This window comes from Caloenas nicobarica, chromosome 7 (assembly GCF_036013445.1).
Source record: "Caloenas nicobarica isolate bCalNic1 chromosome 7, bCalNic1.hap1, whole genome shotgun sequence".
Classification (NCBI taxonomy): domain Eukaryota; kingdom Metazoa; phylum Chordata; class Aves; order Columbiformes; family Columbidae; genus Caloenas; species Caloenas nicobarica.
This window is the reverse complement of record NC_088251.1, coordinates 29,964,584-29,982,488: the sequence shown is the minus strand read 5'-3', so window position 1 is coordinate 29,982,488 and position 17,905 is coordinate 29,964,584. Positions and strand designations below refer to the sequence as shown.

At 39.0% G+C, this 17,905-nt stretch overlaps 1 protein-coding gene across 6 annotated transcripts in view; it reads right to left on the bottom strand.

Annotated features, from left to right (window-relative positions):
- WAPL (WAPL cohesin release factor) overlaps positions 1-17,905 on the bottom strand; it is a 151,580-nt gene that overhangs the window by 27,679 nt on the left and 105,996 nt on the right. For all 6 annotated transcript variants that reach the window (XM_065639094.1, XM_065639093.1, XM_065639099.1 and 3 more), the window contains 2 exons: positions 15,466-15,584; positions 748-843 (listed from right to left, as the gene is read on the bottom strand). In XM_065639094.1, coding sequence (XP_065495166.1) covers positions 748-843; positions 15,466-15,584 — 215 coding nt within the window. The remainder of the gene's footprint in view (positions 1-747; positions 844-15,465; positions 15,585-17,905) is intronic.

Sequence of the window (17,905 nt, the reverse complement as noted above, 5' to 3'; positions counted from 1 at the left end):
AAATGAAGTGAAGTTTACTGACAACGTACAATGCTCTCAGCATCATCAGTAACAACTTTTACACACATGTAAGCCCAAGACCCTGGATTCTCAGGGTCTCAAAAGAGTTAAAAACCAATTACCTTAAGCCTCAGAACCACCATGGATTTTTGAACAAACAAGTTACTTTAAGAACTGTTTTCACCTCTGGTCTACTTTTTTGTAGACGAGCTTGTTTGTATCTGATATGTTCGTATTAGCATTTCTGGCTGTATACAGAAAATTCTGTTTCTTTCATAGTGTGTAAAGAATCAAGTCAGCAATTCACAATACTTTACTCCATTAGAAAGGAAAAATAAATATGTCTTTTAAAGTTTTTCCTTTTTGACCTGCAATTTACTGTTCTCTATGGGTATGAGCTAATTGATCTCAGGGGTTCTCATAGCAGACAACATGGAGTCCATTACTAGAAAGCTTAATTTCTGCAGATGAGGGAACACAACTTGACTGAAGTATTTTTCTGTATATTGAAATTATACGGAAAATCCCATTCTAGAGTATTTCCATTGACAATTTCTTTCCTGTCAAATATCCAGTGGCTCACATCATGAGGTAGACTTCATTCTAAATGACTGTGACATTACCAGATACCAAGAATTGCATTTCAAAAAATATCAGTGAATCTTAAAAGGAGATTTACTAAACTTGAAAAAAACAAAAAAAAAAACACCAAAAAAACCCAACAAAGAACCACAACAGTCTACTTACTGGGACACTGGGAGTTTTCAAAAGGGGTGGCGCTGGCAGAGCCTCTGATTCTGGCTGGTTCCAGTGTCTAGCATTATATACAGCTTTTGTGGGAGACTAAGGACAAAAATAAAAGTTATTTTTTTGAGCAAATCTACCAGAAGTCACTATATACTTCAAAAATACTGTAGCAGTAGTGTAGCCAAATAAGTAAAATGAGCTTCATTTTTCCCCCTTCCATATTCCCAACAATAAAAGTTCTCAATATTGTATACATCTGAAAGCCTGAAAGACTTTGAAACATCTGATAGTTTTAAAGACATACAGACCCATTCAAATGGCAAAAGACATGATGTGTATGTATTTCAAGCATTTTTCAGTTTTTCTACTTCTTAAATTTATTCAAAGATAAAAGATCCGCAACCTTCCTATAGACAAAAGATGACAGCTATGGAGAAAAAAATGTTAGCAAACACCACGTCAGTAGAAAATATGACCAGCTTAGAATCAAAATGTAGAACTGATAGAGACTTTGATGCTTGGAGGAATAGAAAACACTCAAATGAAATGCTTTAATCCATACTAATAAATTAAGAAGTCTTTTTCTTCTTCTTGTGTGAAAAATATGTCAAGGCAAATCAAAATGCACAAAAATTCACTGTCCTTGAAGTTTGGGAAATACAATATAATTGTCAGAGGAAGCAAAGACAGAATTATGTTTCTACCATCTGATTTTACCAATCTAAAAGCATAATAATACTCCAGACTAAAACACACTTACAAATTTCACAATTTCCCAACTTGCCATACATTGTGTAAATTGTATAACTACATACCTTCTCACACGCACTTACACAGCATTTTAAACATGGGAAAAAAATTTTTAAAATAGAATTTGGGCATGTAAACAATTTTCTGTCAAAATATAATGCATCAAATATTTAAACCAGCTCCTGGCTCACGTACAGCCCATAGAGGGGCTACGTGTAACAAACCCTGCAGTGCCAGCTACGGATCAAAGGCCTTTCTATGAAGCGTAACAAGGTTTTGGCACATCAAAGGCCAAAAAGTAGATTTTGTAAGTCAAGAGTTTCCATATTACTGTTAAAACCCTATTATGTTGCATCCTATCATTCCTTAGAAGAGAAAGCCCTGACTAACAAAATTTCAAAGAATATTAGCAGAATCAAAATCTCAGCTACGAGCTTCCGGGGCCCAAAAGACCAGTCAGGCACTAAATCATTTTAGTTTCCAGACAAGAGAAAAGCCTCTTTCCCTCCCACAGCGAGCTCTGAGGTGGCCACAGGAAACTTAACTTAGTTGGATTTAATTTTTTTTTTTATTGTAAAGCAGTGCCCATGTACCATTCAGCAACAAGTATACAATGGTGATCGCCACAACAGTTTTATCTGTTTTCCAAGGAAGCTCTTTTAAACAATACATTTTCAGGTGTCAGATATACAAAGTCCTTCAGCAGCCACATGTAGCCACCATGGCCACATGTAGGAATAGCAAAATAAGGCTTTTGATAATTTCTATTTTTAACTTTCCCAGGTAACAGCAGCACTAATTTGCCCAATTTCCTGACAATCTCACCAAGCTCAAAAGTTAAACTGAGAAACCAGTTTCAAGTTCATGCTGCTGTTACAAGAGGACATCTCGTCCACAAATAGGAAGATGATGTCATATAGATCCTTACTTGAAAAAAGTTAACTGCTAACAAAATGGTTAAAAGGTTAACTCTCTTTTCTGCTACATATTTCTAAGCAGCAAATTCTTTCCCAGAATATAACCCAGTGTTTCCATAAACAAAGGAATGACAATTTAGTAACAAAGATGCCTTCTAATCATGAACACAAATGTCTACACTGGAAAAGAACCACTGAATATTTTCTAGATGCTCCTTTTTTTTTTTTCCTGTGAATTACAACTGTTCCACGAATTACCTCAGTGCATACTTGGGATTGGGAAAAGAGGGTTTAAGTTTCTAGGCGCCGTATCCTGGTATAGAGGATAATTCAAGGAAATAACACACTCTATCAAGTAACCAGCATGAAAGTACAGCAGATATTTGGTATCAGTTTCAGCTGATGCATAATTCTTCTTAACCTTGCAGGGAAGCTTAAGGACTACAACTCTGACAGCAGCATTACAGATGCCAGAAGTCCTACTAACATAGGATATTCTCTATTAATAGTCCCAAATCACAGTTGTAGTCTCAAATAGTATTCTATCCCTGCTTAAAGGATGCTAATATATTCATGTTCCTCAGCTTCTTGCCTGGGAGCTACATGCTGCCCAGCAGCTTTTCAGGTCTCTGCAACGGCAGCGTCGGGCTCTGTGCTCCCAGCGGGGAGATGCAGCCAAACAACGGGACCCCAGATTTGCGCCACTCTCTGAGCTCGATGCAGGAACAACGGGGGCTCTGCTGCTGCTGCAGGACCCTCATTTGTATGAAGTTCAAGGGAGGAGCTCACCATATTCACTGCTCCCGGTACATAAAGCCTCTTCTGTCTGTGCCCTGCCTGCACGTCCCTTTTTTGTCCGGCCTTGTGCTCCCCGATGAGGTGGACACAGCCCTTGTCAGGCGCAGGGGAGCAGTCACGCTGCCGTTCAAGCTCATCTCAGTGAGGTGGCAGCTGGGACGAGCCCTTGCTGACCACGCAACAAGGGTGTCTGCAGCCTTGGCTTTTCAAAATGTAGCACCCCTGCCGCACACACATGCATACAGCGAGGAAGCAGAGATGACAGACCGACTCCAGTGCTTCCATACGGAATACGAATGAAGTATACAAACAGCTGTGCCAGCATAATCAAAGGTCTACACAGCATTAGTGTGTTTTTTTCAGCAGAGAGCAACAGCTGATGACCAGGAAAGAGTTTGGCGGGGCAAACAGATAAAGACAATTCCTTCTACATACTCAGAGGCTTCCTGAGTCAAAGATGGCATACTTTTTATTTAACAGTCAAAAATGGACTTTTCTTCTCTGGTTTTCCTTACCTCTTAGTGAATCAAAAGCTAAGGTATCCCAAAGTGTTTTGTGACAAGGCACTTCACAACTTGCTTAGGCACTACCAATGCAATACAGAAGAGAGCCCCATTTTATGCAAGAAATCAAGTAATGCCACCAATAAAAGCCTGTTCTGAGAAATGAGGACATCTTCATTTAATAGATCTCTTTTAACAGAACTGAAACTATATCTGAAAATGGTAATTATTTTAAACTTCAAATACTTATGGAGGGTTAGTTTTAGCCACTATCCCTTGTAGTATCTTCCACTTTTAGATCAAAGTAATTTCGGCTGCGATTCCATGCCTTCCCAGTAGTATTTCGTTAGACATGGACACTGCTCCCCAGCACCCCTGTCATCTGGTCCAGTGTCCTGTCTCACACTGACTGCACACAGCTCAACCACCACACACACCCGCAAAAATCCAACGCTGCTTTCCAAAGAATTATGTTCTCATCAGTACAAACACATTATACAGAGGCTTTGGATTCTCTCTTACAACTCACACAGGCATGGACACGACAAACACATCCATCCTTTCCAACCACCTCTTAGAACAACCTTCACATTTTCTCTTGCAACAAAACAAAGATGAATTTCCAAAACAACTGCAAAGAAACTGCACCAATGCTGATCAATCTGTAAGCATTGTGTAGACTTACTTGCTTTAGATTACTGTGTGACAGAACTGAAGCCTGGGAAAGTATCAAAGATCAAATCAATCCTACTGAACGAAGACTTTTCAGAAGGCTTGATCACAGAAGCAAAGGGGGTTTTTTTGTTGTTGGTTTTTTGTCTGGGGGTTTTTTGTGTGTGTTTTTTTTGTTAAGGTAACTCAAATGCCTGTGATAACAAGCTTCTCTGAAGAAGCAACACTGATATCTAAGCAGCAGTAATTTAAGAAACTGTTTTGCTTTCTCCTAAAAACAACCTTGCAATTATTCAAATCATGCAGACTTTTCTTTAAGAATTCTTCCTCTCAAGATTAGCTTAGAATGGATGCAAGGGGAAGTACATCACTCCTTTGAATTCTGTGTTCTTAAGGCAAATAAGTTCTGCAATATTAATCAGCTGTAAGAACTTCTGCTGAATAGCAGAAGAGTTTCCTTTTTTCATGTGTATAGAACTGACAGCTGTTTACACACAGATAGATGTCTGAAAGAGCACAAATATTCCAGCGAGGGCATGAAGCATCTTGTGCTGTGGGACTCTGCACGTGGTCCTGCAGGGTGAACTGAGATGCAAAACCAGAACTAATAACAGGGATTTTACAGAATGCACAGAGCTTTCCATTTTATAAGATCATCTCCAAATGACACAAACTATGGGTCATGCTTAACCTCCCATCCCCGAAAACTTCAAAGCTGATCTTTCAAGAGTCGGCACTCTGCACATACCGATGCAGCGCTGCCTGCCATTCACAGATATAAGCAGTGCAGAAAATAAGAGCCAGGGACATGAGTTTTGCTGAAAATAGTAGCAAAACAAGAAAGACGGGCAGCTATTTGCAGGCAAGAACGCTTTCCAAGGTAGGAAACAATAGTAAAAGAAAACCCCAAAACATTTTTAACAGATATCCGGATACACGCATTATTTATATCGGAAAGGCGTTCAGTAAGACTGTAGGCTAGATGCTCGTCAAAACTACAAGTTCCAAAAAACCCCGATAAACCAAAATATATTATTATTTACCACTCAGTATTCATAATCATTAAGAGTACTATGCTGCCCTGCATGTTTCACTTTGAACAGGAAAAAGATAACAAGTATGTTATGTAGCACAGAACTACTCATAATAGACTGTTTATTTTGAAAAGGGAAAGGATTGAACATCCATTCAGAGCAAAGAAAAAGAAATTATGCTTCAAAACAGGAAGATGGAATAGCAGTTCAGCACAGGCTGAACCATGTGTACATAATACACACACACACAGATTATTTGTACTCCAGATAAGATAGGAGTTTCCAAGAGCAGTTAAAAAACAGGAGCAAACCAGGACCAAGTAATTTATTTAGTGTTCAAAATGTAAACTCCATCTCCATTATTTGGATCACAGTGGCAGACTCGTGCCAATAAATCACCTCTGGGTCCCACGAATGACTTAATCGTGAGCTGCTATACTATGAACGCAGTACACAAAAAACATGACGCATGCACACAGCTAGACAGCTACATGGTGTTAGTCAGACAAGGCTGAACGGTGTCAGCAGCAAACAACACAGCGAGAAGGGGGGCAAGTATCACTGAAGCTTTTCTTGTATCAGACTTCCGAAGAACTGCAAAATGTTTTTTCTTCCCTAAAGCTCACAAAGAGGCCTGCAATGCAGAACAAGCTGGGTCAAACATCCAAGTGAAGCATGAAAACTGAACTTGAGGAAACAGAGCAGTTTGATAAACATGAGACTCATCCTTTACCAGAAATAGCTAATGGTGTTCTGGATGCTGCTTACCCTGAGTGTACTCAAAACTGGTCAGCTCAGAAGCAGAAGCCATATGGTTGTGGTTACTGATTTGGCCTGAAACCCGTGTTAAGTGTAATTAAAAGGGACAGGGTACAATAGACATACCATCACAACACTGGTAACATATCACTTCAATCAAGAGAAAAACCTGCATCTGCCTGCAAAGTAACTGTAGTGGCACAAACACATCCTTGTAAAAACTGTTAAGACAAAATTCCTGCCCTCTGTGTTGCTATATAAAGGGAGAGACACCACCCTCCTCCCCGTCCCGCACCCTGTAAATCCTAATCTACTCAGAGTGTATCAACGCACTAACAGGAAAGCCTTACAAAATTGCAACAGCAATTAAAGCCTAGAGGTGATATGGCTGGGGGTGCCTGTGTATGCAGGCATACCCACATAAGTGTTTCCGTTTGGATCAATAACACATTTTTCAAATAAATCTCCTGGAAGTCCTTAGTTATAACACTGGTTTGCATCACCAAGTCTCCAAGTACGCCTACCCTATTCCTGTCTGATGAAACCGAACTTGAAGATGCTCTTCCAGAGAGCCCTGTTCCTGGGCACTCCGTAAAGCAGATCAGAAGAAAGTTAATTCAAAGGTGAAACTTCTAGATGTGTAAAATGGGGACATGGGACCCCCAACATCAACTGCTTCATTCTCAAGACGTACTCGTGCTGGATCGCACTATTATCTAATGTATGTACAGCCGCAGACAGAGCTGAGCAAGCCAACCACGCTCCTACAGTACATGGGAGCTGTGAAGACCATTTTGCATATTCATCTGCATATAAATTAAGCTCCCACTGTCAAATGAAACTGGTATATTTCCATCTCTTTGAGCATTTTTCTTGTTTTGGAACTTTCTACAGGACTGAGGCCTTGTGCAATGTAACACTTATTCTATGCAGTTATCCTGCATTGCTTAATTACTAAAACACTGCATTAATTACCAGGAACTACGTAACTGATATGGGGGGGCACAGTGGAGAGGGAAATGCAAAGATGGAAGAGAGAATCTGTTTTCACAAATGTTTTAATGCATCTTTGCTTCTTGGCTAAGAGTTAATACCAGTAGGAGCTACAAGTATGAAACCTAAGTTTCACTGCGGCGCTAAACATTTTCCATTTAACTTGATTTCTCTGCTTCCAGAAAAGCATAAGCACACAAGGGGGAAGGCTCTCCATGCTTATTTTTATTTGTTCCTCTTGCCTCTATGAGGACTTAGCCTGTTACCTTCACATTGCGCTTTGCATCTCTATCTTTCTCACAACAAAGCTGTGTATCAACAGATAACATCTTCCTTGGCACTGCATAGGAGAAGAAATGCACTTCCAATAACATTGCTACAACACTTCTACCCACAGTTGCATAGGGAGGACAGCCGTGGAAGCAGTTTTGCTGGGTTGAAGGATCTTGGCATCTACCAGAACACACCCTGCTCCACCACGGTTTAGTATGGAGGACTAGGAAGAAAATAATTTTTAATCGCTGAACGATTATCTTGAAGTTAACAGACCAACTCTCGGCATTCGCTTTCCCTCCGAGATGGCTTCAAGGTGTTATGCCCCAACTCAATTCAGTAAAATTACAGGGGCTACTTCATGCTTCAAATTAGGCAACTTATCTAAAAACGAGCCAGACCTGATGAGTACCCTGTTTACTACAGTAACTTAAAAACTAAGATTTTGGTTTTGCAAGGGTGAAGTGAAATAATCGTATCGGGATGAAGTTTTCATTTATAACAAATCGACCATGAAAGAAATAGATTTATTCTTACCTTTCGTCATCTTTTATATTTTTTAAATTCACTTTTATGCCAGCAATACAAAAGTTGCTTTAAATACACACACAGTTTATAATTGGTTAGCACTCAGAACAGCTCATCTCTGCATCATTCCAACGAATAGATTTTGGACAAAAAACCCCACAAAAACCACTTCAGTTCAGGACTGGGCAGACCATCTGCCAGAAACACCAACCCGTAAATGAAAAGGAATGTACGGCAGCAGTAGCAACAAGCTGTCACAGGCTGGCAGATCTGACCACCACTGTTTGTCAAACTGCTGATGAAACAGACTGCTGGCTTAGTGCTAAACTCATACAAGCCAGAGATTTCACAGAATATTTTGATTTTCAAAATTCAGCCCGACTTCTCAACAGAATCAAAATAGCAAGTATCAACTAATAATCTTTCCTATTAAAAAGTGCAATTTTGACAATCCTAAATTAGGATGCAAATAGCAGCTCATTGTGGATCGGCAGTTTAATATCGCTGAAAAAATGCTTTGTTGTAACTGTTCATCCTTTTGGTTGGACATCCTTTTCCTAAAGGTTATGCAAGATAAAGACAAGCAGTTCTTTTTAAGATTAGTTCTGACCAGTCTGCTCTTATCCTACCATTAAGTGTATGGAAAGGGCTAAACTGATATAGCCAAACTTGTGAATTACACCTCCCTGCTGCTTTTCTAAAATTATTTACTTAAAGTAAGCTATGGAAAAAATAATTAACCAAAACCACCTGACTGTGTGCACTTAAAATAGATTAATCTTCACACACATTAAATCTAAAATCTAAACCAAACAAACAACCCCCCCACTTTAAAATTTATTTTGGGGAAATGCAGATTCATTTGCAGGCAAGCAAAGATAAACATTACTTGCAGGATGTCTCTGATAAACATCTACTGTAAAGTATAACACAAGCTAAGTGGAAAACTACAGATCGCAGGGCAGCCCAGTTCCTTTCCCCTCCCGCACACACATCATTGTCACATTAGCCGTCGGATTACTCAGCCAAAGCAAGAGCCACGCATGGTTTTGTACTTCTTCAATTTCAAGACTCTTTCAAAGATCAGGTACAAGTATTTCAGCTTGGACTTCAAGTAAACTTAGACACAGCATTTGTTTCCAGCTGATACTTATCGCTTCTTCCAGTCAGCATGAAGCACCAATGGAACAAGCTCACATCAACCTGTAACAGATCTCATAGGTTATACCCTTGAACTTGTATTACAGACAATCCTATTAGGAACAGCAGGATCACACCTAAGCTCTATTTTAAAGGATTGCCAGTTTCTCACAGTGTCTAAAATTTGTAACAGGAGCATAGCAACTCAATGAAAACAATCTACTTACGGAAAAAAACCCTGCCTATAGGATAAGAAAGATGCAATTAAATAATGAACTATGGACTAGCTGCAGATCAAACTGAAGTCACAAAGTAATTTTTTTTTTTTGCTGGTTCAGCAGTTGATTACTGGAAATCAGTGCTTTTCACACAGCAGTAATTAACACATCCTCCCAAATGATCTGTCCAAACCCACACATATCTGTACCTTGTTGGGTACAAAACACAGCAGTTGTTTGTAAAACTTGGAATAAAACATGAACAGCGATATTTACAAAGTTATGAGTGGATCAAGTTTTTCTCGTGGATATAGATTCCAGGAGCAGTCTGTTGGCTAAGCCATGTCTGAACGCAGCCATGATTTCATTCACGCATTCAACACTACTGTCATGACTAACTCTGTTAATGTCACTTGATCAAAGTAATGCGTGCAATCCTGCTAACACCAGCTGCATTTAGTGAGCATTTCTCAGTTGCAATGTTGACTTAACCAGGTTAAGATGACTTAATCTCTCTTCTTCAGCTTCCTCAACTGAGTAGATAGTTTACAGTTTCCCAATGAACCGGACTGAGATTTATGGTAAATATTTCCTTTTAGTGGGTTGTTTTTTTGAACACAGAAAGGTTCCTCAATTTAGTACAATACACAACCTTGGGAAACTGAAGCAGAGAGGGAACAGGAGTGTGCAGGTGGAGCAAAAGCTGTGCAAAGGCAGCTTCAAAGACTCATGTTAGTATTTTTTGTCTTTTTCAAGCAAAACTAGCGCTTATGCTATTTGGGTTGTTAGCCTTGGGGCTTTTGTTGTTGCTGGTTTTTAATGTATAATACAAGAAGACCTCAGCTTTTCCTAACAAATGCATTCCACTCTAGTAGAATAACTTTCAAGTAATGACAGCTAAAAAAAAGGAAAGTGCTTTGCATGGGAAACTCCGTGGTTCAAGACCTGAGGGAGTGGCCCAAAGGAAACACAAGGATAATCAAGCTAATGGCAAAGAGGTTTTTCCATACTTTTTCCTGTACAACCCAATGCGCACACAACAAGAAGAAAAAAAAACAAGCACAGTGATGTAACACTCTTCTTCCCGGTCACTGCGTATGTTGGGAAATGCATCCAGACTCACAAACCAGACAAGTTTTCTAGAGCTAAGGCCTCAACAAGTGTGTTTAGAGAAACTTCTCCACGCACAGCAAGACGAGAGAATAAGAAAAAAAAAATATATTTAAGCTAGTTTAAATTTGTTTATAAGCATTCTATTTTCACTGCAAAAGTGAGTAGGTAAGGGAAATAACACAAGTTTTAACTGAAGTCAGGAGTCATTAAGCAATGGACTAGCATTCAGGTTAGTTTTTAGTTTGAATAATAGTCCATGAATCATCAGTGTAGACTGTTTATGCAGTGAGTACTTTCTTCCTCATGTTACCAATCATAAAAATGTATGTTTTATCCTCTTTAAAAAATGTCAGTCTTTTATAGTTGGTAAATTGCATTCTGTCAATACCACAGAATCACAGAATGTTAGGGATTGGAAGGGACCTCAAAAGATCATCTAGTCCAATCCCCCTGCCGGAGCAGGAACACCCAGATGAGGTTACACAGGAAGGCGTCCAGGCGGGTTTTGAATGTCTCCAGAGAAGGAGACTCCACAACCTCCCTGGGCAGCCTGTTCTAGTGCTCTGTCACCCTCACTGAGAAGTTTCTTCTCAAATTTAAGTGGAACCTCTTGTGTTCCAGTTTGAACCCATTACCCCTTGTCCTATCATTGGTTGTCACCGAGAAGAGCCTGGGTCCATCCTCATGCCACTCACTCTTTATATATTTATAAACATTAATGAGGTCACCCCTGAGTCTCCTCTTCTCCAAGCTAAAGAGGCCCAGCTCCCTCAGCCTTTCCTCATAAGGGAGATGCTCCACTCCCTTCATCATCTTTGTTGCCCTGTGCTGGACTCTCTCCAGCAGTTCCCTGTCCTTCTTGACCTGAGGGGCCCAGAACTGGCCACAATATTCCAGATGCGGTCTCAGCAGGGCAGAGTAGAGGGAAAGGAGAACCTCTCTCGACCAGCATGGAAGCTTTATGAAATTTACTCAACGTGAAATATGTCAACATACAAGAAATTAATTCCAAAACATTGATTTCCAAAGTTCACCTATTCTAAGGCCCAGCAAAAAAAAAAAAAAATCCCGATACAGTACTCACCTAATACCTTAAAATGTTATGCTACTTAGCAGAAGCACAACATGGAGATTGCTTTTGGGCATGTCTGTTTGAAAGAATCAGTGTTTTTTTCTGGTTTAGCTCCTTTGTCCCACTTCATGTGACACAGTAAGTCCCCCTATATGTCTTAGGAGCACTGAAGAGCACTAACAGAAGGATCACAGTCTCCACCTTCTCCCTGGTCTCTCAAGCTGAAAGGCTCCCATACCTTTTAATTATAATTAGCAATTCTATTTATGTTCTTACCTTGGAATATTCAAAGCTAATCAATATTCACCTTCTCTAGGTTGGCTTCCTATGGCCACAGGCAGAACCAGGATCAGCAGAGAGTTGCGGGTCACTCTTTATCATACATTTTGAGTTTAAGAGCAGAGGGCTATCCCAGAAAATTTGCAGTTCAGAGGATTTGTGGCCCTTAATGTCATGCTGGGCAGCAGAAATGCTGAACTGACAGTATAGCTCTGGCACAAAATACCAGGCAGAGTTAACTGCTAGGACTGATGAATCAAAAGATTAAGTTTGAGGATAGACTTGTTCTCTTTATCTCACATTTTTAAGATGTGGGGGATTTTTGGTTGGTTTTTTGTATGTTTGGGTTTTTGTCGTGTCTCCCCCCCACTCCCCCCCATTTCTATTTAGAGATATACATCATTTACATAAGGCCACTGGGACCTGTTCCAGAGTATTGTACAAAACCTGATTCTCCTCCTTTGCTGACTCCAGCCCAAATCTGTGGTGAGAGGCAGGAGCAAGAAATCTCAGGAGAGAATTTGTGGTCCCTATTTTCAAGCCCCTTTAGTCTGAGTAGATCTGGACCATAACAACAAAAAAGTTCTTTTATACTTTACTGTTATTTGCCTGATAACTGAGTAATAGTTTGATCTGTAGAAGGGGAACTAAGCCCAAAGGCAGCAGGAGGTGGGCATATCACAGCCCCACAGAGTTCCCAAACTTACATGCTAGAGCACGAGTTACTAAACCAGTTGAATTAAAATTATAAACAGCTGTAAACAAACTTTTGCAGATGTTACTCACGTACGCTTCATACCCATAAGTTGCAAGTCAAGTAATGCCAATATTTATGTACTCTAAGTACATAATTATGTTGCTATGGAACATAATATTCCCCCTGTAACATGGGCTACGGATAAAGATATTTAATTCACTTAAAAGCAGAATTCTGGTTGATATTTTACATACCTATCATAATGTACACGCTACTGCAACTTTTATGCTCATCATTCTTATGTGAATAGCCAGTGATTCTACTGAGACTCCTTACACTAAAAGCAGTTTTTTAGAAACACTATTATTCACTAAGTCAATAATGTCTGTAATCCTTTATTACACAAATGCTCAAAGTTTCAATAACTGGACTTTAACACTAGAGTACAATGGTCAGGTTTCAACAGTGCAAACATGGCCAAAAGTCCTGCTGACTATGAACTGGAAAAAATCCTTCAACTTTCTGGATCTACTGAAGTTTAACAATCCCACCTGTTGCTTCCTGAGTAGCAGAGCTTTTTACTTTTCAGCTCAGCGTCATGCCAAGCGCCATACCTCTAACATTACCACCTAGCAGAAGATTATTCATAATATACCTGCTAGTGTCTACAAGAAAGAAAAAATGGTGATGAGACAGTGAAGAATTTCCAGAGATTTTTTTTTTTTTTTTTTAAGATCACTTAGTTACGATCAGGTCAAAACTTTCAGTTCGTTTTTTTCATTCCCAGAATGAAAATTCCCTTAAGATGCAACTGAATTAAGAGTCTAGATCTATAGTTTAGGAAGATAATTATAGCGTCTCTAATTACCATCAGAACAAGCTTTACAGGTTTTTTTTAGTAACTCCATGTAACAGCTGTATGATTAGAGAACATTAAAGTTTAAAATCTGAATGCAATTACAGCAATTTCTACTTCTAGGTCCATTATATCACTATAGGGTCAAAACGGCTGTTTAATTCTCACCTCACTTGAATTAAGATTATTCTCAACTGAGAATTTTTTCGAGTTGAAACCATTTTCTCTCATATAGTTTTTCCTTTATTTTCTTTTTTTTAACACACATAATACCACGATATATACACTCAAAATTAATCAAAACAGTTTTCATATAAACCCTCAAGTATTTATAGTCTAAAATTAAACAAGAAACACATAAAATGCTATTACAGAATAGTATTTGAAGCATGTAAATATTTAAACATTAAAAAATATTCCATATTTACTAGAACACCCACAGCTGTTTCACGCTACTAAAAAAGGCACAGTTAAATTTACATTCCCTGTGCTTCTGTTTCTCAGTCTAATGTAACATATTCACTGATAGGAAGCTGATTTAAAACAAAAAAAATTATTTAATTAGCAGAAGCTGAGGAACTCTCATCTTCAAGAAATACTATTTCTGCTCTGAAAAGACCCTCCTCACTTATCAATAGCCTGACCTCAAACTCTGGAGGCAAGAGGTGGCAGCCAAGAGCTCTCCACTCTCAAAGTCCCCAAGCAACCAGCAGCAACACTTCTTTTCCAAAGGGCATCACAACTGACAGTATTTATTGGTCACGTGTCCTCCTAAATGAAATTATTCCCTTGCATGTTTTGAGAAATAGAACAAATTTGTCCTCTTTCCTTCACCCACAAATCCACATTTTCAAATGGAAAATGATTATATATGGTGTTTCAATTAGATGGACCCCATTTCAAAGCAGCATGACTTCAAATTGGGTGCATCCTTTTGAAACACCCTGTATATCAACACAGCTGAGAGATAATAAGTCTTCTGGTTCTGGAAGTCCAAAAAACCCCTTAAATTGCTTCAAGTGAAACTATCATACAACACAAGTAATTAGCTACCTTTATGAGAAATTATAGTGTGTGATTTTATTATTAGAATTCTTTAAGGAAAAATAACAAGGAAAATAACTTTTAAAAAATTCTTAGAACTGTTAAGACTGCTGAACACATTCTGAACACACATAAAAGAGAGTTTGTATTATAACATGGTAACTGCCAGGTCTTGCAAAACTTATGGAACTCAAAGGGAAAGGAGAAATACAAGCGCATTTTCCTCTCCAGTTCCCTCTTTCTCTTACTACACCAGTTCTGGATTGCAGCGACTGTGAGATGGGTGCTCTCTTCCTGACAACGGGAACGTGTTATGCAAAAAAGCACATGAAAAGGCCTTAAGCTTTAGAAATGGGTATCATAGACATTCAAGTCATAAGACCTTCATTCAATAGACATTACATGGATGCCACTATTGCAAGTTTCACCTAATAGCTAAACACAATTTTTGCTGTATGGACATTTTTAAAAACCTCAAAATACTGAGTAACCTATAATAACAGGTAAGATAAACCACTCTTGGCATCAATAAAATGAATAAGCTCCATTCACAGTATGAAAGAGCAAATTCATACTGAATACTACATAGTCTGCATATACAGGTATGGGATCAGGGATTACTTTTTTCTTTTTTTAACTAAAAGAAAAATCTCACTTTTCCACATGCTATGAAGACTATACAAATGCCAAATTTGAAGCTTTCAGGAAGGTTAAATCCCACAATGACATATATTTCTTGAGAGTGAAGAGATAAAACAAAAAAAAACCCCACCACACAGCATTTAATGGGGCTTTGCTTTAACGATCATCTAGAAGGGAATGCATCTAGGTTGTGTGTTACCATTGTGCAAGCCTAGACCTGCATCTGAAGAGTGAAGATCCCAGTAACTGATACAAAAATTTTGCACCTGAAGGTTTTACTTTTCAAAATAAAATTTTAAAAACCAACAAATTACCTCAAATGCAGAAATACACTGGGACAAAAGCCCTGTTACATGTATGGGAAGAAACATCAATACTGAAAAGTTAATTAAAATAAGAACACTGTCTTGGTCTCACTATTATTACTCACCCGCTTTGGCCCACTAAAAATCTTCCTGGTGTTTTCCTTAGATTTATCACCTTGTTTATTTGTAGATTTCTTATTGCCTTCAGGCACACCAGATGCATCCTCTGAGAACTCCAGAAGATCTGTAGAAGGTAAATATAGACATGAAACAACCATATTGAAAGCTATTGAAGTGTCACAATTATTGTAGCATCTCTTGTCCATTGTGTAAGCTTCAAGTTATTATTTCCTGTTTTATACTCCTGTAAATCCCAGGTTACCTTTTATACATGCTTACTTTGTGGCTTGCTGCTACAACTCTGAGCAGCAGGCAAATTAAACAGGAGATGGGGTTCTTCAAAAGTGTGAGATTAAGAGATTTAGAAGAAGAGTATTTCCCACCACAACTACAGGACCAAAGAATTGATCCTACTTCAGTTCTCGTGAAGGCCGCCTGTTTATTTTTGCTTATTCTCCTATAAAAAGTATTAAAAAAAAAAAAGGGTCATCAGCTCAGAAAGGAGTCAACTAGAAGAACTGCTGAAACAGCCTTTCAGTGTATTCAATACTTGCATTACCAGTAGTTCTAGTACTCAGTTTTGGACTCTAAATCTGCAATTCACTGATCTAATTAAATTCTTGTCCTATTTTTTTTTCCAAAAAAACAACTTACATTGTATTTGAAGCATTATCCCTTGGAGACCAGCTTATGTTCTTTCACTTGGTACAACCCAGAAGTTACTATAAATTTCAAGACAGAAATGAAGACAGGCACAGAAAAGCACAGTTTCATCTGATAAACAGCTTAGAAAATGGATCTATTCCAGAGAAGCTGCTGCTATTTGAAAACTGCACTGCAAAAATATTAGGCTGGTGCAAAAGTAACTGCGGTTTTTGCACTGTTGAAATTTGCCGTTTGATATTGGAATACTTTCTTAAATAAATGTGGTTATGTTATACATCATTTTAATGTGCTTTTCTCGCTTTGTGTTTTTTGCTACTGACCTATTACTTGCTGTTTATTTTATATTTTAGACTACAGAAAAGATTTTAGACAAAAAGCAAGTTCAAGTAATTTTCTTATTTGAGTTCAGAATGAGTCATAAAGCAACGGAGACAATTAGCAATATCGACAGCGCATTTGGCCCAGGAACTGCTAACGAACAGACAGTGCAGTGGTGGGTCAAGAAGTTTCGCAAAGGAGACGAGAGCCTTGAAGATGAGGAGCATAGCAGCCGCTATCGCAAGTTGACAACAACCAATTGAGACCAATCATCAAAGCTGATCCTCTTACAACTACACGAGAAGTTGCCGAAGAACTCGATGTCGACCATTCTACGTTTTTTTGGCATTTGAAGTAAATTGGAAAGGTGAAAAAGGTCAGTAAGTGGGTGCCTCGTGAGATGACTAAAAAAAAAAAATTTGTCATTTTGAAGCGTTGTCTTCTCTTATTCTGCACAACAACAACGAAACATTTGTTGATCGAATTGTAACATGCGACAAAGAAGTGAATTTGCTGTAACAAACGGTGACGATCAGCTCAGTGGTTGGACCAAGAAGAACCTGCAAAGCACTTCCCAAAGCCAAAAATCGCACAAAAAAAGGTCATGGTCACTGTTCAATGATCTGCTGCCGCTCTGATCCACTCCAGCTTTCTGAATCCCAGCAAAGCCATTTCATCTGAGAAGTCTGCTCAGCAAATTGATGAGATTCACTGAAAACTGCAGCGCCTGCAGGCGGCATCGGTCACCAGAAAGGGCCCAATTCTTCTCCATGACATTGCCTGACCGCACATCACACAACCAACGCTTCAAAAGTGGAACAAATTGGGCTATGAAGTTTTGCCTCACCCGCCCTCTCACCAACTGACTGTCACTTCTTCAAGCATCTCGACAACTTTTTGCAGGGAAAACACTTTCACAACCAGCAGGATGCAGAAAATGCTTTGCAAGAGTTCGTCGAATCCCCAAGCACAGATTTTTATGCTACAGGAATCAACAAACTTATTTCTCATTGGCAAAAGTGTATTGATTGTAACGGTTTCTATTTTGGTTAATAAAGATGTGTTTGAGCCTAGTTACCATGATTTGAAATTCACAGTCCAAAACTGCAATTACTTTTGCACCAACCTAATACAAGCAGGTTGGATTAGTTACTCTAATCCCAAGTGCTCTCACATCCAGTACACAGGACCAGCCAAGTGCCTGGCTAGGGAGGCAATCAAAAGCAAACCAGGCAAGCAAATTTCTAACGGCACTCACAAGGACACAAAACTTATCTTGTCTGGGGGATAGAAGTATTCTTAAAATGAGGCTTCAAAGTTTCTTAAATTGCAGTAAATTTCAACGGGCTTGGCAGCAACAGGGCAGGCAGGTCACCCACGGCAAGGCAGCAGCCTCGCGCACCCCAGCCCACTTGTTTTCAGTTTAGTTGTACTACGTCAGCACAAGAGCTTAAGAACACA